The sequence below is a fragment of the Glossina fuscipes genome, unplaced genomic scaffold (assembly GCF_014805625.2).
Source record: "Glossina fuscipes isolate IAEA_lab_2018 unplaced genomic scaffold, Yale_Gfus_2 28, whole genome shotgun sequence".
Lineage (NCBI taxonomy): Eukaryota > Metazoa > Arthropoda > Insecta > Diptera > Glossinidae > Glossina > Glossina fuscipes.
The window spans coordinates 6,668,912-6,688,761 of record NW_023998423.1 but is presented as its reverse complement, the minus strand read 5'-3'; the positions used below and the strand labels follow the sequence as shown (position 1 = coordinate 6,688,761).

Sequence of the window (19,850 nt, the reverse complement as noted above, 5' to 3'; positions counted from 1 at the left end):
TCTCTCTCTCTCTCTCTCTCTCTCTCTCTCTCTCTCTCTCTCTCTCTCTCTCTCCCTCTCTGTATTTCTTTTCTATCAGATTCGTGTCCAAGTTATAAACTTTCTCGTTCACATGGGTGCATATATATTATCTAATAATAATAATAAAACTCGTGATGTTGTGACTCACGATTTTAGCTTACGATTTTCAAAACTATTGGAATTAAACATTCGAAAACAAAAAAAATTAATTTTTAATAGATTAATGAAAATAAAGCATTTTTGAAAATGCCTGCAGATGATTCAAACTTGACCATTAAATTATTTATTACTTAATACAATTTTCCGCTTAAGAATTTATTCGTTCATTTTTACTTTTCAATCACGGGATATTTACCGGGCGCTTATTTTATATTTATTTTTAGTAATAAGAGACTAAAAATCAAAGTCCACAATAGCAAATAATTATATGCCAACAAATTAGATCATATACGAAAGTAAACACTTAAAGGACTAACAATAAATGAAACAATTAAGTAAACATTTTGCAAAAGAAAACAACAAAATACTGGAGCTCAAAGTTCATTCGATTGCCGCATGACAGTTTTTCACAAGCAGGCTTCTAATTGCGAAATGAAAAATCATTTGCATTTATTTGCCTGCCTTGGATGGGTAAAATAAATAATTTGATGCTTATTTCGGCGATTTAAAGCAATAATATATTTATTGGGTCATAATGAAAAGTCATCGCATTTTTTTTCGCGGTTTCAAGACTCTTTTTGTAGTCTGCTCTTTTCAAATGATTCCAAGTCGTTATGTGATAGCTGCCACCAGTTGTAAAAATTTCATCGACTTTTTCAGTGTGCAGCGTTTTTACCTTTTCTATAATAAGAAAGGCCTCACATAGCGTATTTGTTCAGATCTTTTACTCATTTTCAAATTAATGCAACTTTTCACACGAACCAAGAATTAGAAAATTGTCTTCACAAAAAATATAAGCTGATATGTCACCTTTTAAGCACATTTTCATTTGTGACAATCAGGTGAGTGTTGCACGATATATATATAGGCATCAATGAAATCACGCGGAAAAAACTGCGAAGAGTTTGCAGTATGATCTATAACAATATATCACATAACTCAATAAACTTTCGGTCGTATACATATATGGAAGCGCTGCTGACAAATTCATATCGGTTCTAGATGGCACCAAGCTTCAAACGATACATGGCCACTTTTCATGATATTTTGTCCATTTGTTTACAAGTTGCAGTTATTTTAGTGGCATAGTGGTATCCACTCGGCTGCTAATTTAACTCGAGAGTGTAGCGTTGAATCAACGTTTCATCAATCCTTACATATTGCACAAAAAATCGTTTTCCAAAAACGAGCAAAAGCAAAAAATGACTTTTCCACTGCAAGTAAGCAAATTACATTCGGACGTGACCAATTCTTCTATACCCATCATCGTTGTCCTAGAAAAGACAAAAATAGTTAAACAATTAAATTTTCATGCTCTCTAATATGAAGTGGGCGTAGCCTTTTGCCGCGTAGACCTGCGGGTGTGTAGGCCTACCCTCAGAAAAGTTTAAGTCGCTTTCAATTTCTTTTGCAAATGTCTAAACGATATCTTCATTTTCGCTAACGACAGAATGTTTTGCATAAATATTGCATCGCGCAGACAGACAGATGGACAGATAAACATATTTGGATGCATTCCGAATTTACAATCGACCAAAAATTTACACACTTTGTGGGGATTTTGAACTTTGTTCCTGCCTCCAATAGTGGCTTTGAGAAAAAAATTTATTTTTAATGTATTATTATAATGGATAGGCGTGGTCATTCTTCTACAGCATCGCACATAGAATGTGTGGTCAAATTGTTGTAAATTTATTTTTTGCAGATTTGCTTTAGTTTATGAGTAAAGAGCAAAAAAAAAAACTTCTTTACTCCTTTTGAAAAACGGAGGTGTTTTCAGTATACGTGGTATTGTGGGTGTATCCTTTGACCGATTTAGCCTGTTTTCAATACCAAGCTGCGTGCAAGAACTTCAAATGTTTCTGTCAAATTTAAAAGCTATATCTTTACTTTTTTGCCGCCGAAAGAATGGGTATTACTGGCAGACGGACGCACATATATGTTTAAATCAAATCAGAATTTGTTAGTAATGGAGAGCACACATACTTTAGACGGCATCTAAAGCCTCTTTCTCGATGATGCAAAGGTTTTGATAAAAGGAATATACCCTGAACCCCTAGTCGCTTGGTATAAGAACATGACTTTTAAAAGCTTTACTGCCTGCATATAAATTTAATGAAAATATTAAGTCGTTTAGTGTTTGAAGCAATTAAAAATTATTTTCTTGTGCTTATTGAAGGCAAGGAAACCATTGAAAGGAAAGTGCTTCTATAAGTCTTTTCAAAATTTTATTTATTATCATAAAGCTTTTAAGAGATGAGTTATTTCTCAAATTTATTTTGTTTTCATTTTTCCAATTATCCATAAATTAAATGTTTATTTTTATGCGTCGAAATTAAAATATAAATAAATAAATTTGATAAAAAGAAATTGAAGGAGAAGCGAAGCGGAAGTAAATAATTTGTAATCAATTGATGGTATCTTGACAATGGCAGCCATTTTCTCAATAACATCGCTCTATGAAATTCGACTCTACTTACTCTATGCGCCGAAAGAAGGAACCGAACAATGAATACTCTACACCATTTTTGAGGTTATTGTTGAAAAGCAAAGCGTTGCTTCTACAATTTTTTTCCCTTTCTTCTTAAAATATATTTCATTTAGCGGTACAATTATAAATAATGTCACATGGTTTTGCCAAAATATTCGAGTATTTTGCAAGCGCTGTTCAAACAAATGCTCTTCAATCACTTTGGCGGACACATTTTGACAAATCGAACCGTCAAAAGAAATTCGAACAAGTACAGCCTAAGCTCAAAATATTGAATTAAAAATTTATTATCGCTTAGTAGTGAAAAATCTTGTCTTGATGAAAAATAAAAAAGAAAAAAAAAAAAAAATATATATATATATATACATATACATTTTGAGAAGAGAATTTGCGTCATATTTTCTATTTACGTGAATTTCTTGAAAGAAATTCAATGAAATGTGCAGAAAAGTTCCTAAACGGAAGCAATGATATGCATAGCCAAAAAAAAAAACAACAATAAAATTGTTGAAAAATCCTCAAAATCATTTAGTCATACATACTGCTTTTGTAAACCCTCAACCCTCTAATCAATTGTGTACCTATCTTAAAACAGCTATAAGAACTATTTACTTTTGCCAACACGCAAAAACCTTTCACTCTTTCACTCTTCTTTTCCTTTCCACCTCTTGCTGGCCGGTGGTTTCTCTTGCTCTCTTTTTCCTATCTCACCATCCACATACGGAGAAAACTGAGAGAGCGGTAAAAATGCTGTCAAAAGCAAGCAGACATCAAGAAAAATGAGACAATAAATAGTTTAAGGCAACAGATCGGCGAGTACGGCGAGTATCAGTTAAGTTAACGAAGGCGCGCCAAAAAAAAAAAAAGGAAAAACAAATATTTCATTTAATTTTTTATATTTTTTTTTAAAAATTTTTTTTTTTTTTTTTTTTTTGAAGATTTAGTGCAAATGCCGTTTGTTTTTGTCATCTCGCTTGCTCGTGCGGGTCTTCTTAACCTCAGTCGTTCGTAAAAGTTGTTGTATAAAAATTTACAAATTACGAAATCAGTTCAATAGCCGACGTTTGTAGAACTACTAGAAACGCTTTAAAAAAATTCGTTAAAAAAAAATTTTTATATGTAATAAAAAAAATAAAAATAAAAACGAAGAAATATCTAAAAATAATTTGTTTGAAGGAAAGAAATTTTAATAAAATGTGGATAAATCATAAAAATTTACTATAGAAATGAAATGGTTTAAACGTGTGCGCAAAAAGTGTTAACAAATATATATACATATATATAAAAAATATATAATTTCCATTAAAAATAAAAAGAAATTAAAACTATTTTTTTTTTTTTGTTTTATCTTTCTATAAGTTATAAATTTCTTTTTTTTAAATATAAATAAAAAAAATAAATAAAATGACTTTACCACGCCAACAACAAATTAATCGTCAGCGTAACGGACATGTCCTTGTCTGGGATCAAAACGGCTTAAATGAAATCTTTGAAGATACCAAACCAAGTAGGTGGAAAGGGAAAAGCTTTTCATATATTTATCATAAGCAAACATGTGCTACGAATTTTGTAACTAAATACATTTTAATTTTTTTCTTCTACTTTTAAAATTTTATAAAACAAGGAAACATTTTCAAGTGTGTAGTAAATAATAAATCTTTTTAAGCGGCAACTAATTCACGGTATTGCGTTTTTCAGTTTATTACAACAAAAACAAAAAATAAAAAACAAATATGTAGGCCTAACTATGAAGTGATCACCACCTACCTTATGATTCATAAAGAAGTGATTGCCTGTATTTAAAATTTGTAAGACCATCGCACTTTCAAGGACATCCAAAGATATGCTTTCTCTTAAGTCCATTTAGTTAAAAACTTATAGTATATATTAGGATGCTATCCGAGTTTAACTTTTTTTATATTGGTTTGAAATATGATATCGATCCCTTTTACCGATCATATTTTATTGCCAAGGGCACCTTAACGATCACATTCTTTTATATAAAGAAACGTTATATGATTAAGATTTATCTGATGACTGCAAAAATTTTGATCACCTTTTCACTTGAAAAACATATTTATTGCGAAAAATTGGTACAATATATATAAATCGGAATAGCTTCCATCATTTTCTGCAACTTTTTGCAATACTTTTGGCAACATGACGACATCATGTCGAAAGAAGTTGCGCTGGTTTTGCAGCGACCCATTTTCGCACTGCTTCAACCAGCCAAGCCCAGCTGCACCGATCTGAACAAGTGTTAATCAGGAGGCGCCATGTCTGGTGGGTACCTTGGGCGCCCATATGAACTGCATCAGTTTATTCTGAACAACTCTTCCACCAAGTTGCCCAAAAATTACATTTTCAGTCAATTCGTGTCGCCACTTCTAAACCGTTCAACCCACAACCGATAATTGGGATATGATGGAACAGCATCATCATAAACCTCTGAACGTATTTGCTGGGTTTCGGCAGTGCCTTTCTTCAAATAAACAACAAAAGTGTTGAATTTGGAAAAAAAAAGGAATTTTGAGCGACCCATGATTTGCGTCGGCGCACGCTAAATAGATCAATAATATTAAAAGAAAAAGTGCTATTTTATGTAGAGGAAGGGCAAAACCATCAAGCTGAGACATTAGGTACACTGGCATTTCCCATTTTTTTATAATTTTTACCAGTAGCAGTCGTTGATCAAAATTTTTGCAATTATCTAATATTATGATTGATTATATCAATAGAAATGAATTTTTTTAAATGGTCGCTGTCACCCTACCAAGTTTAGCCATAAACTCTTTCAAATCCAGTAATCTTTGGTTTAAAGAGAAGTAAAATTTCCTCTCATCAGTGGCTTTACGTAGTTCCAAGGGAAAAAGCTTGCAAACTTCGAAACCCTTGACCTTCCAATAACTCGATAACTCGCCCGCTATGCTTTAACGAAACGCTTTCCAACCCTGAAAAAAAAATAAATAAAAATAAAAAAAGAAGGTTTAAGCGTTATTGCCGCTTAAATTCAAAAACATTTCTCTCTGGGTATCAGAAATCTATCTTTACAGGTCGAACTGTATTTCACTTGAGGTTGGACTTCACATGCTCGACGTGAAGGGTTTCAAAAAACTTTTTCACCTAAAATTATTAAAATTATTATTTTCTTTGTCATAGTTTACGCGACGCTTATTTGTTTTGGAATAGATGGTCATTCGGCAAGTCTAGTCCAATTCTTTGCGCAAAATAGGTAACAAACAAATCGCCAAATGGCCATGCTTCAGGATATAAAAGCTAATCGATAAATTGGGCTGAATAGCAGCAAGGTCTCTCAAAAACACTGTCGTCTTTTTCTGTTCTGATTCTGCGGACAATTGGCTTATTATTCTTTCGCTTACCGATGTATGCGAGCGCTGCTCAATCGTTTGCGATAAGTTAAAACATTAAAGGAAATTAAAAACATAGGTTATGACGCGAACTTAAAAGAGGACTAAAACAGAACCTTCCAGCTAAAATATCTATATACCATTTAATAGAAATCATTACACTACACTATTACCTTACAATGCTGATTACGATTATCGGGCACTATTGATGAACTAAAGATCGGCAATGTTTTTTTTAGAAATAGAATTTAGTTCAACATTTTACCTTGTTGTTAGTTTAAAAGCATAATAATTTTTCGTAGAACAACTTTTACAACCGGTTTACTTAAGATAGAAACACGTGCTTCGCACAGAAAGGAAAAAGAGGTGAAAGTAAATAAATAAAAGCATTTGTGTTTTAAAATACAATAGAATAAATACTCGACTAAAGACAGATTTCACAATGTCGCCTTGATAATCCATTAAATATCTTAGAAGTGTAATCTAAGCTCACTGCCTGCTGTATAGAGATAAACAAGCGTTGTAAAAACCTTACAAAGTTGTTTACCCTAAAGTACAATTTGTCATGTGTTGTTGTGCATGTAGAATATGCACTAAGCTTGAATATGATTGCGTTTATTTAGACACGTAATTAAATACGTGTAGTATGCAAATTATTTAAACACGTGCAGGCTGAAAATATGATTTCATTTATTGCACTACAATAATGTTGTTCAATAAATAGTTTCTTGTTACACTTTGTTATGCTATATAAAATACTCGTCTCTTTTTAAATTGTTTATAAAATGTTGAAAACTTTTTACAACAACACTATCTTTGTAAAATCGTGAGGTAAAAAGTACATGCATTCATAACCTATTCCGTAGTCTATCAATATGATCACCGTGAAATCAGTCAGTCAGTCAGTCGTTTCTCTCATTCTTGGCCTTTTTATTCTCATTGAGATCACTAAAATAAAATAAAATGCGAAGCTCAAAAAAAAGCAATAAATAAGAAAAGTATAAATTAATAAAATTTTTACTCCGGTTACACATATAAAATATGTGATTCAAAAAAAAAAATGAACGGGACTTTTGACTGAGGCGCCACCTGTTGATCTATGTTAACTTTATATGAAATATTTTAAAATCCATTTTTTGTATGTCGTGAGTGAGTCTTCCTTAGGCTAAAACCTTTCGCTAAATCCTTCTTCAATATCCTCTTTCGCTGAAATTGCTAAAAGACTATGTGCGATATAAGAAAAAATTTATAACGAATTATTTCATTTCCTCTTGAAGGTATTACGAACTGCCCTGGTTGACCTCCAACCAAATGACAATAAAGATCTCAACTAATTATTTGTAATCATCGCGAAGTGTAGTAAGAAGTTTGCTCCTGCTGAAAAATGTATTATGGTTCGTTAGGTATGATCTAAAGCAGGGGTTGTCAAGATTTTTTGGTCACGAGTCAAAATCAACCAAAATGTGAGCATTAGAAAAACATTTGGATCAAAGATATTTTCTTATGAAAACAGTCTTTTAGGACGTTGAACACAAGCATCTGAATTTTCGATTTTTATATTTAATGATTTACGCCTTTGCATATTATACTTTATTTTCGAAGCTAAAGTGGCTCACTTGAAATTATCAAATGGGCCATTGGTTGCCGACCTCTGATCTAAAGCATTCCATTGTTTTCAGTCCTCCCATTATTTTGTAATAAGATTAAAGATGAAAGGTGAAGATAAATTCGAATTTAACTACACGCACCAACAACAGAGCTTCCTAAAGCCATCTATCGAGGGTTGGGCTTAAAAGCCCCCTCTGTCTAAATTAAGAAAATTTGTTCGTTAGCATAAACCGACTACGTCCAACCAAAAAATTCCACCCATATCACTCTAATGCAAATATAAAAACACTCTTTAAACAGGCGTTACACGTTACAAATTGCCTACCCATGTTAAACAAACATACGGCGCGTACGTCTTTAATAAAGAAGGTTAGAATTTGTCAAGAAATTAGATTCCTTTTTTTTCTGCTCATGTTACTAGGCCACGTATTGTTTTGCTAATATGTAATTTCTAAAAATTTGGTGATAATAGTTCCGAAAAGTCGAATTTCAATTTGTTTAGCTTATTTGAATGGTATCCCTTTATAGGTTCATTAAATGTCCACAAAAATATTTTACGTCTCATAATTTGAATGGAATAGGTTTCGAAGTCCAAACATATCTTAATCGTAACTACTTAACAGAGCTCTATTAGAGCGCTTACAGAGCTCTATTAAAGTAATTGCTAGATGGCTTTGCTTTGAATATTTCCTACGATATAACTTTAAAAGACCAATGAAGACGAGTTTCGCAATGAGAAAAATTATATGAATTAATACGTTCGACCTTTCCATATAGGCGCAACAAATCACGCATCCACTGAAAGATTTCCATTCAAAAAAGCCTTTAATAAGATACACTACACAATAATCTTAGCTTACGGTGCTGATTATAAGTATCGATGGGTAACAACACGTTGACAAACTAATGTTGGTCAATTTTTAAAAAAAAAAATAGGGATAATTCTGATAAAAGAACCAATACTTCTTCTCAATGGTCAACAAATAGCTATTGTGCAGTAATTGAGTTACCAAAGAGCGCAAGAAATCTTGTAAACACCTATCTGGCACTTACGTAACCTTATTCTCTGAAAGTGTTTACCTTACAACTGTTCAACTGCAAGTATTAGAGAATTTTCCGAAAATGTAATATTAGCGGAATAGCGGAAATTTCTAATAAGAAAGAAGTGCACCTTTCTTGTAGCGACAAAATCTTGTGAAAATGGAGTGTAGATATCTTTCGCCCCCGAATTTCCTAAGTTTCATTTTCGGCCAGTCTAACGGTTTATGTGGATTCCCACTTTTGCAGCAAGTAGAAAGAGACAATGTGTGGGGAAGAGAGTTAAAATCCATGGCGTAGACAACCAAAAGAATTACCTCTGGGGTAATTATGTATTGTTTTTACTTTCCATCTTTGCCATTTTCGATCATTTTTTTCGGAGATATGCATTTTTCTAGCTGCTTTCATAGTTTGACTGGTCATAGGATGGAGGGATTTCGATAGTAGCACAAGAGAGAGGAAACATTTTCAATATTTTTGATCACCCGAAATTATCGAAAATTCGCCTTAGCTATCACAATTTTTTATCATATCTCATAGTATTTTTGACAAAAACTGTCAACGAAAGTTATTTTCCACGTATTCTTTTCAGCAAAGCTTAGGAAAGGAATACACTTGATGAAGAAATTATAGACAACGCTTTCGTATTAACTAACCTCGCCGAATACAATTCTCTAATAACAAAATTCTGCTTTACTCTTATTAAAGACATGTACTTTCTTTCTTTTTCCTTTCTCTCCCATTCTGCTGAAAAATTAACATAAAACGCGTAATCTACGAGAAGCCGTCGCTAAATACCTCAGCGGACAAAAGTTGCACTTCTTTGTTAATAGCAAAACTATCTCGCGAAGTGATGAATCTTTTTTTTTTTTTGCAAATTAAAGCTATTAGCATAGTGTAATAATTGCTTCTTATTTAGACCAGAGATACTCCTACACCAACTAACTAACACACAACAAAACACCAGCTCTTCGTTTATCATGATTGCTTTGCGGGCATTGCAATAATTTTAATGGCACCTTCACGTGATTCCGGTCTAGATTTTCTCAATTAATTTCAATTAACTTTTCCAAGTGTCTGCAACACTTCATTAATATGACAACGATTATTGGCTATTGATTGTGTATCGTCCCCATGCGCTTTCAAGTTTTCTATTCGATCTTCTACTTTCACAAATCGTTTTGCCGCTACTTTCACGTCTCTATCGTTTCGCATAAAATTGTTCTAATTAGTAGTAATCTAATCTAGAAGTGATCTAATTCTAATCGACTTCATCGACAGTATACATAACCTACATAATGTCAATAACTGAATTGTGTCGTTTTGAAGAACTAGTCTGATTAGAAAAGCAGGGAATTGTTCTTTCCAGCATCATTATCGTCCCAATTTGATAGTCGGCGAGCTGATGAACAAAGGAAGTTTTTCGCTAACACACTTCCTTCACCTTACAACCAGATACTTTTCTATTATATAATGTATTCATAACTTAAAAAACTCCCTAAACTGTGAGACTTACATGCTTTCAGCACTATTTTTGTACCCTACACCGCTTGCGGTACAAGGTATATTAAATTAGTTCAGACGTATGTAACATCCAGAAGGGCTTAAGGTGGACCTGCCTTCTATTATACCGATCGATTCAGAATCATTTCGCTGATGACTCACCATGTAATCTTGCGTTCAAGCTGCAGGTCGCAATTTTTGAGACATTCTGATGACATTTTTAAACAGACGTACTTTGACCCAAGTACGAACGCTATTGAAAAAATAATTCAGATTGATCAACTTTTTGACAACTCTTCATATAACGCCCTATTCTGAAAAGTCGTCATGTGGGAAAAAAATTGCAATTTTCAAAATTTCTCCACAAAAGTGACTAAGTAAGTAGCAGTATTTCATAATTCTAAATTGGTGCGCATACTTTAGACCGACTGGGGCAATTTTTCGAATCTTCTCTCATATAACCGTGCCTGCGGAAACTAAATCTTTGCAATCCTAAAAAGATCGTATCTCCAATATTTCATGGGGAAAATCGGCACATAATAGTAAATTGACAAAAAAATTTATCTTACCGAATTTGGACTATGCAGATCTATTTTTTGAAGGACACTCATGAAACGCGAACCCTTAAATGCCAAAAAAGGCTAATGGTTAATTTTTTTGTGATGAAAATTTCGTCAATGATAATTGTTAAACAAAAAAATTAAGTGTACCTAATTTGAAAAACGTGGGTCTATTTTTTCCCCCGCTCTATATGAGATATTTCATGATATCTTAATAATTCGTAGGTGCATTTCAGCAAAACAAATAAACATTATGGAATTTGGATCATACAAGTCTATTTCTTTTGGACCCCCACTTATATGGGCACTATCACGAAACGCAAACTCTTATATGAAGAGAAAATCTAAACTTTCGATATGCGGTCTTTCATGAAAGTTATGGTTTTGCAGGAAAATAATGTGTAGCTTTTGGTGTATTATTACCAAAACGAACGAATAATTGTGCTAAGCGAAGTGTTGTAGACTATGTAATGGTCGGTGTCGCCCGACTATAATGTTCTTACTTGTTTTTATCAAACTTTAATTTATATAATAGATTTCTCATTTCATTCTTTTCCTCTTCCAATATTTAGGATGCTTTCAAAAGCGATTTTTCGTGACGTTTATGTTATTTTTGGGCATGGCAAATGCCTATGTAATGCGTACAAATATGTCGGTGGCTATTGTTGCCATGGTTAATCATACAGCTATCACAGATGGACATGATGATGTCTTCGATGATGAATGTCCCAATTGGAATCTCACGGAAGTGGTAAGTTCTTTAGAAGTTACTTATGTAAAAGTACATACCATTGTTATCGTTTTTTATCCGATAGGAAGAAAGTCAAGATGGTGAGTTTGTTTGGTCATCGGCTCAACAAGGTTATATATTGTCGGCGTTCTTTTATGGTTACGTTATTACTCAGGCAAGTCTTGCAATTCCTGTTGATTCTTTAACCTAGTATCTGATGAGTTAATTTCATTTCAATAATAGATACCCTTTGGAATGTTGGCTAAAAGATATGGTGCTCTTAGGTTTTTGGGCTACGGCATGTTAATTAATTCGGTGTTTGCCTTCTTCGTGCCAATAGCAGCTCGCCGAGGAGGTGCCTGGGGATTGAGTGTTATACGTTTCATTCAAGGACTAGGCGAAGGTCCCATTGTGCCTTGCACTCATGCCTTGCTCGCCAAATGGATTCCACCGAATGAAAGATCACGAATGGGAGCTGCTGTTTATGCGGGCGCACAATTTGGTACTATTATCTCTATGCCCTTATCGGGTCTGTTAGCTGAATACGGTTTCGATGGCGGTTGGCCATCAATATTTTATGTGTTTGGTGCGGTTGGCACAATTTGGTCCGTCGCTTTTATTATATGGGTGTATGAAGATCCATGCTCGCATCCCACGATCAGCGAACGTGAGAAGAAATATATCAACAATTCGCTCTGGGGTACAAGCGAAATGAAGGTAAACATTTTCAATTAGAAATTCGAAGTGAAACTGAATCGCGTTATTTTCTTAATTACGGCAGATACCGCCCATACCTTTCAGAACGATTGCGAAGTCATTGCCTTTCTATGCTATTCTTTTGGCTCACATGGGTCATAACTACGGTTATGAAACACTCATGACAGAATTGCCGACTTACATGAAACAAGTGCTAAGATTTTCCTTAAAATCCAACGGCTTGCTGTCATCTTTACCCTATCTGGCCATGTGGTTGTTCTCATTATTTATATCGGTGGTAGCCGATTGGATGATTACATCAGAACGTTTTAGTCATACGTCAACGCGAAAAATTATGAATTCCATAGGTAATGCGGAATACTGTGATGCACTTAATATTTCAGGACTTGCTTACAATATGGTTTCAATAATTTCAGGTCAATATGGTCCTGGTATAGCTTTAATAGCGGCCTCCTATACTGGCTGTGATCGTGTCTTAACACTGGCCATTCTCACCGTTGGTGTAGGCTTGAACGGTGGCATTTATTCTGGTTTCAAGATCAATCATTTAGATATAACTCCCAGATTTGCTGGTGTCCTAATGGCTATCACAAATTGTTCGGCAAATTTGGCTGGCTTACTGGCGCCTATTGCTGCCGGCAACTTAATAGATAATCAGGTTAATTATATTAAGGTTTACAAGTGGTTCTGAATTTTATTTAAAGTTCTTCTTCTTTTTTTTTTTTTGCAGCCCACAATTGCCCAATGGAGTAAAGTATTCTTTATTGCTGCAGCTGTCTACATTATCTGCGGTACTATCTTCAACATTTTCGGTTCAGGTAAACGGCAACCTTGGGATAATCCTGAGAATGATCATATTAATGATAACCACGAAGCACAACGTCACAATAGCAGTGCTCCAGTCACTATAGTCCCTGCGTCTCCTGAGAAAACTAAGCAGTAGTCGTGTCAAAGATCTTATTATATGTAGTCCTTTAAGTGTCAAGTCAAGCAAAATGTGGCAACTAAGCACATAATATCTATTCAAAATACTAATAGTAAATTAAATTTTTATTATAATTTGTAATATAATTAAGTAGCACAAGAATCAGTATAATTTACTTACTTTAACTATAAAAATATTTAATTTTTAATTTTCTTTAAAAGTTTAAGTTAAAAAACAGAAAAAAGCGGAAACGAAAAATTAGTTAGTAAGAATAAGACATGTGAAGTGAAAATTGAAAAAGAAAAACAAAAACAAGGAAGCGAAGAATAATCAGTAATTTAAACACATACCTCATTTTATGCAGCCATGTATACCAAATATCATTACAGGGCGACAGGCATTACTTTGTTGAAGAAAAAAATTATATATTCCTATTTTCTGCCATGTAGAAAAGATCATTTTATGTGAATTGTGATAAACACGTTGATTAATATAATTTTTATTGTTTTCAATTTTATATTATATAAAACGCAAACAAAAAAACATTTAAAGAAACAAATATTTTTTAAAAACAAAAGACCAGAAACAATAAACTATCATGAATATATATAGATAGAAGAAGAAGAATGAATTTTTTTTGAAATTTTTCTTAAAATCATATATAGCAAGAAAATTGAACGAGTACTTTAAAATATTAGGTATTTTCATGTATTTTTTGGCATTTGTATATCCATCATCGAAGGATGAGAGATCAATTCATTTCCTCAAAACGTTTGCAACCTTCCAATCCTTAAGATAATAATTTTGTAGAATTTGTAGAAAGAATTGGGTCATGAGAAGAGAATTCTGGAAAAGTTTATTTATAACAAATTGTATTGTGTCGAGTCATAAGTAACTACCGTTTTTTTATCAGACATTTATTTTGTTTTCTTTGAATAAGAAAATTATATTAATTTGAGAGTTGATTGTAAGATATCTTCAACCTATTTGCTATACCTCTTGTTGATTGACGTAGATTATGCTCCAATATTGTTTATAGTAGGTTGTCGTCAAAGCCGGGAAAAGGACCCGCCTTTTAAGGTCGTACCTTTAATACGGAATTTTAAAAACCAATTTCTAATTGTCCGATCAGTTACCAGTCCTTCACGTTATACGGTGCATATTTTTTCAGCTGTCTCCTTAGCGCTATTGCCTTATTTAAATTCCGAAAGCATTACATGTCGAATAAACACTTTATGACTCTATTTCAGAAATTGAATGTAACATCCACCGCATAAAACAGTTGGCACAAGCCTAACTCAGTCCCAGTCTATGTAGGGAAAATAAAAACTCGTTTGTTTCGGTAACTTAAAATGGGTAAATGCGAACAGTAGATTCTACCTATCTGCATCGGAAGTTACTTATGACTCGATCGCGTGCCTGTCCTTTTTCATTCATATATATTTGTAACCTGAATGACTGTTGTAACTTTTCAAGATGAATAGTTTTTTCTTTAAAGAAATAAAACACGATCTTTTCTCTATACTGACTTTATTACAAGTGATACATTTTATTTTACATTTATATGACTTAACGCTACAATGGTTTTACTTGCAGGGATGCTTAAAAGGGTATGCAAACGTATTGTGATTAGTGATGTAATTATGGGATTTATTTTACAGAAAAACCGGTTGGATTTCGGACGCGCAATCACTTCAAATTCATCAAGTAGTTGTTGAAAGATGTGGTTACGAATTGCCCGGATTGCTTCTTTGAGAGCCTATTGGATGGACGAAATTGTACCATCAACTTGAGCCCTTTTTGCATGAAAGTCTGCTTTCTCATTTAAAAAAAAGCCGCAGTGACCAGATATCTTTTGTTTATTAGAAGCAGAGTTGATTTACTACCAGAAAAAATGACAAATTTTTTACGTCATAATGGCTACCTTAATACAATGTTTGATGGCAAACAATTCGATAAAAGTCGAGGAAAGTTCCTGCGCGATTTTGAGCTTACGTACTATTTCAGGCAGACGCTTTACCATCGAGAAGCCAGATACATTATATCAAACGGAACCGTCAGTGGCATATATATCATAGCCGTTGTTGTAATAAAAAAGAAATTTCCCCTGACATAAGATCCTCATACAAGAAAAATTGACATTTTGCTTCGAGGTTTTTGATAACAAAATGGGAAGCTGCAAGAGACAATATCACTGACAGATATAATTTTCTACAAAGAGGAAGGTTTCATTATCTTGAGCTTAATTAATTCTTTAGCATTACATAGTAAGGGCTCTTTCGGAAACACGCCGTTGACCAGAGATGACATTGAGAATATGTCGAGGAGTTGAGGGGGTAAATCCAGTACAACGTTATAACATTCCACTTTCCAACGTTTGTATACGTTTCTCAATATATTTTGGAAATTTACAAAATGTAGAATGTGCAAATTCAATCTTAGATCTTAGACTAAATCTATGTACACTGTCAAAGCTTTTTTGGGACGCAAACCTAACTGGTGGTTAGTCATGAGTTTGATAATAGTACTTCCATATTGAAAGTTTTTGAAGGCATTTCTTAAAATGCCCACGAAGAGTTAGGCTGTCATTTAAAATGTACCAAGAAATCGAAGACACTTTATCTGATTAACTTTAGTTTCTATGATAAAGAGCATAATTTCGCGTTTAGAAAGATTAAAATATAAATTAAGATCGGCACAGACATCGAAAAAAAGATTAGCTTTTATCGAGAGATTATTCATGGCAACTGAAAAGCATGAACCCGTAGATGCAATTAAAAAATCATCTGCATATTGAAAAATGTGAGTTTTGTCGCCTTGAAAATCATGCAAAAATATATAGATTGAAGAGTATGGGGCTCAAGCAAATACCGTGTGAAATATTATCGAATACCTTTAATCCTTCAAGCCTCGTAAAAAGTGAGATTCTTATCCTGAGAAAAGTGATTGCACCTTATCGTGTAAACGCCCTGCTATCTTTTGTCGTTGCGTTTCTGGTTTTAAGAGGTTGTCATACTTAAATCGGAGAACGAAAGGAAATATTTCCCAGTATAATCATCATCAAGAACCGAACGACCAACGTAAAGTACAATATCCATCTAAACTTAATTTCTTAAAGAAATTAAATACAAAAATTATCAGATAATAAATATGAGAAAAAATACTTTTAGAAGTTTGTAATATTTTCCTTATTGAACAACCATCAGTCCTTGCCACAATTGAAGGGATTAAAGTGAATGATAGTTTTAGTACTTTTTCAAATTAACTAACTTTATTTAATCACAACTGCAAAGTCTTTCTTGTTAATAATAGAATTTTAAAAATACTTAGCATCACTGTTTATTGAATCATTGTAGAAGTGAAGGGCATACAAAGTTATATTATCATTTTGTGTCGTTGTAAACTTATCAAAAATTAGATATCAAAATTATTCTCAAAATTTCAGTATCTTTCTTCTGTTTCTTATGTCTGGAAAAGAAAAATGGATAATGTCGCCAAATTGAGAGGTCTTTACACCAGTAAATAGAAGTTTTTCTGATGATTCTCTTTGTTAAGAGACAAACATGTACGGTTAGTCAGTACAGTACTGTCAACAATCGGGTAAAATTCCCAGAAACATTAATTATAAGCTTAAGCTATTTATTTGTGTAATAAAGATAGTAGGAGAAAAGTAATAACAAAGAAAACCAGCAGATTTGATAAAGGCAGTCAGCTGTTTGAGATGTGTATAATTGTTAGAACGAAAAATTTCATAAAAATTATTTTATAAGCTAAAAGACCGGAAAGGTTTCTTGAAAATGTTGACCTTCCTGCATTCAAAAATACCCAAATGACTCTGCAGTGTTGCATTCATCACAGATATCGGATGAGATTAACTTGATCATTGGCAATGAACAAAATATCAATATCATTTAAGAAAAGAGAAGAAGTTAATGTTTATGAGTGACTGTCACCACCTCCTTATTGGCCAGTCCAGTTAATCTCACAAACAAGAAAAAGAACTCTTCACTTATATCGCGACGACTTAGTTGCAAAAATCTGATATGTAGCATGCCTGATATTCCACTTAAAGGGAATGTGGTGAATATGACATAAACTAAATATAAAACATAACGTCGTTCGTAGATTAATTTACAAATATAGTAAAGAGGTTTAGAAGCAATAAATATGGTGCGAGTTGCTTTGCAAATTTGTGCTACATTAGAAAATGTAGGAGAACTAAAAACTAATCATCCAGATTATGCATTTTTCCTTAAGCTGACTTGCACAAACTGCGGAGAGACAACGGATAAGTGGCATGATATTACTGAATCAGAGAAAACGCAACAACAAGATTCCTCCCGGAATCCAGAAGGTTTCAATTTCTGTATGAAATGCAAGATGTGCGGTCGAGAGAATACTATCGATGTTGTAGAAAAATCGAATGGTACGTTGCAAAGAAAGTTCCATATGAATTGAATTTTAATTTCAACGCTTTACGCAGATGTTTACACGGAAAAAGATGCCGGCAAATTCAAGACTATTGTAGTGTTTGATTGTCGCGGCGCAGAACCAATAGAATTCTCACCACGTACTGGTTGGATTGTGCAATCAGCTGACAATGGCCAAGCATTCGAAGATGTCGATCTTTCCGAGGATGATTGGGTTGAATACGATCAAAAGAATCAAACCCCTGTGGGTATATATGAATTTGGCGCAAAATTTATCAAACTAAAAAAATGAATGCAAAATATACCTTCAGAGGACGATTAATTTTAATATTCAATGACATTTTCTTTTCAAGCCCAGTCGTAATAGCATAGTACATAAAGTTGGCTAATTTTAAGACGTAACTAATGGGAAATTGAATTGGAGCTTATACAAATCTCTTCTAGGATTGTCTGAAATACCAGTGAATAAAAAAATAGTTGTAATCTTTGCTTGTGGGGATCAAGACTTGTCTCTACGAAGATCAAACCTTTTTTTTACTTCTTATATGGGTTGAAAAATCTTATTGAGAACTATTTCAATGAGGATTTTTTTCGAGCCCTTTGCATATTATTTTGATCATTTCTTTCAATTTCATAGAGTGGCAAACTCTATTGTGCCTGGCTGTCTTACATGTAGCTAACCTGGATATATTTATTAAAATTAGGGCGAAATATGTTAAGAAATGATATCATAAAAGCATATCTTTTTATGTAAATTGTATGCAAAATTTCGACCATTACTTCGAAATGACTGATACCGTATCCTTCAGACTGTAAGAGGCACCTTTTTACATAAAAATATGGACTCAAATTTTGGGTACGCCTTATGGTCCATAGGTAACATTAAAATATTTTTTCAATAAATTGTCTCTAAATTTGAAGTTTGAAAGGAGTCACAATTATAGCTTAGATGAAAGCAATACGAACGATGACATTAACGAGAGGAGTGATAGTCCCGAGAAAAAAGTTTACTGAATATTGCTAGTACGAGTAATGTTAACAGTAAATAAAAAGGAAAGTAAAAAATATTTTTCTAAGTGTGCGCCTTATCGTTCGGTGCGCATTATAGACCGAAGGAGACGGTAAACTAGAAACACCCAAAAACTTTAATATTTTTAACGGAAAGTCACAAGCACATAACAATATGAGGAATATATCAGACACGCTCACGCTTTTCACATTTATTCCTATTTCGGTGTTATTGTTTATTTTCGTCCTTCCGTTTTCTGTGTTCAGTTTTAACTTTCCTTAGACTACTTGAGATAAACGAATAATATCTGCTTCTTAGGTTTTCTCTAATGACTTTTATACAGTGTAGTATTCCCATTTATTATATATGGAAAGTGGTTCTGTCTGTCCGTCTATAATCTGCCTTTTTATGTTCTCAGTGCAGGCTGCAATTTTTCAGACATTTTGATGGAATTTGATATACAGACGTACTTTGGCCCCTATATGAGCGCTATTGAAAATAGTTCGGCTGGCTTAACTTTTGCGACAACTCCCTATATAACGCCCAATTCTGAAAAGTCGTTAAAATTAAAAAAAATTGCAGAGTAGCAGTATTTCTACCTCTCTCTCTTTTCTACCCTCTCTCATATAACGAAAGCTGAAGTTCATACGACAAAAAAGCAACAGCAATGTGATATAAAAAAACTAACTGTACCATATTTGAATTATCTTGGCCTATTTTTTGTATCCTACCCTAATAAGGATTTCCACGAAATTCTTTCTATGAACAGAAAAGTATGTTGTAATATGTGGTGGTGAAAATCGAACCACCTTGAGACCACAAAGCTTTGCTTCTACAAGTGTTGAAAAGGCAATCTAATATTTACAATGAGTAACGGTATTTGCATGATATGTAGCTCTTTCAAAGAAAAAAAATAAATTTCGTGTAATATTTTTACATCGAATGATAACTACTTAGCTAGTCTATAGATGATAAAGCTTACCTTTATTTCCTATAAATTTATTACAAAAAATATTTAATAAAAATATATCATTTTATTCCTCATTACCTTATAAACGATTGCTATTTTAAAACCTTTTTTAAAAAGGTTCTCCTCAACAATAATTCATTTCTCACATGTTACTTATATTTATTAAAACATCCATATGCTATAAAAGTTAAAATCACAAATAAAAAAATCTTAATAATATGAATAATGAAATCAAAAAAAAATTTGTTATGAGTAAAAGATATAAAAATATGTTATATGTCGTATTCGCGAAGCGACTCTTTTTCGATCAAGAAAAATGTA

General features: G+C 33.1%; 2 protein-coding genes across 3 annotated transcripts in view; both read left to right on the top strand.

The window, feature by feature from the left end:
• The window catches only part of LOC119636657 (putative inorganic phosphate cotransporter), a 28,774-nt gene extending 15,246 nt beyond the window's left edge, over positions 1-13,528 (top strand). Inside the window, exons 1-7 of one of the 2 annotated variants that reach the window (XM_038032157.1) lie at positions 4,024-4,178; positions 11,321-11,499; positions 11,564-11,653; positions 11,722-12,195; positions 12,260-12,542; positions 12,612-12,853; positions 12,926-13,528. In XM_038032157.1, coding sequence (XP_037888085.1) covers positions 4,076-4,178; positions 11,321-11,499; positions 11,564-11,653; positions 11,722-12,195; positions 12,260-12,542; positions 12,612-12,853; positions 12,926-13,138 — 1,584 coding nt within the window. In that variant the 5' untranslated portion in view covers positions 4,024-4,075 and the 3' untranslated portion in view covers positions 13,139-13,528. Of the gene's footprint in view, positions 1-4,023; positions 4,179-11,320; positions 11,500-11,563; positions 11,654-11,721; positions 12,196-12,259; positions 12,543-12,611; positions 12,854-12,925 lie in introns of those variants that run through there. The other variant, XM_038032158.1, reaches the window with a different exon arrangement.
• Positions 13,529-17,287: 3,759 nt separating this feature from the next.
• On the top strand, positions 17,288-19,176 carry LOC119636535 (UPF0587 protein CG4646). Its single transcript, XM_038031931.1, has 2 exons — positions 17,288-17,546; positions 17,604-19,176. Exons 1-2 carry the CDS (start codon positions 17,288-17,290, stop codon positions 17,840-17,842), a joined length of 498 nt encoding a protein of 165 aa, XP_037887859.1. The 3' UTR covers positions 17,843-19,176.
• The last annotated feature ends 674 nt before the right edge of the window (positions 19,177-19,850 follow it).

Excerpts from the sequence above, each read along its gene's own strand:
- LOC119636535 (XM_038031931.1), top strand. The coding sequence starts at position 17,288 with ATGGTGCGAGTTGCTTTGCAAATTTGTGCTACATTAGAAAATGTAGGA. Across the intron at positions 17,547-17,603 it reads TGTTGTAGAAAAATCGAATG|ATGTTTACACGGAAAAAGAT; the intron begins GTACGTTGCAAA and ends CGCTTTACGCAG.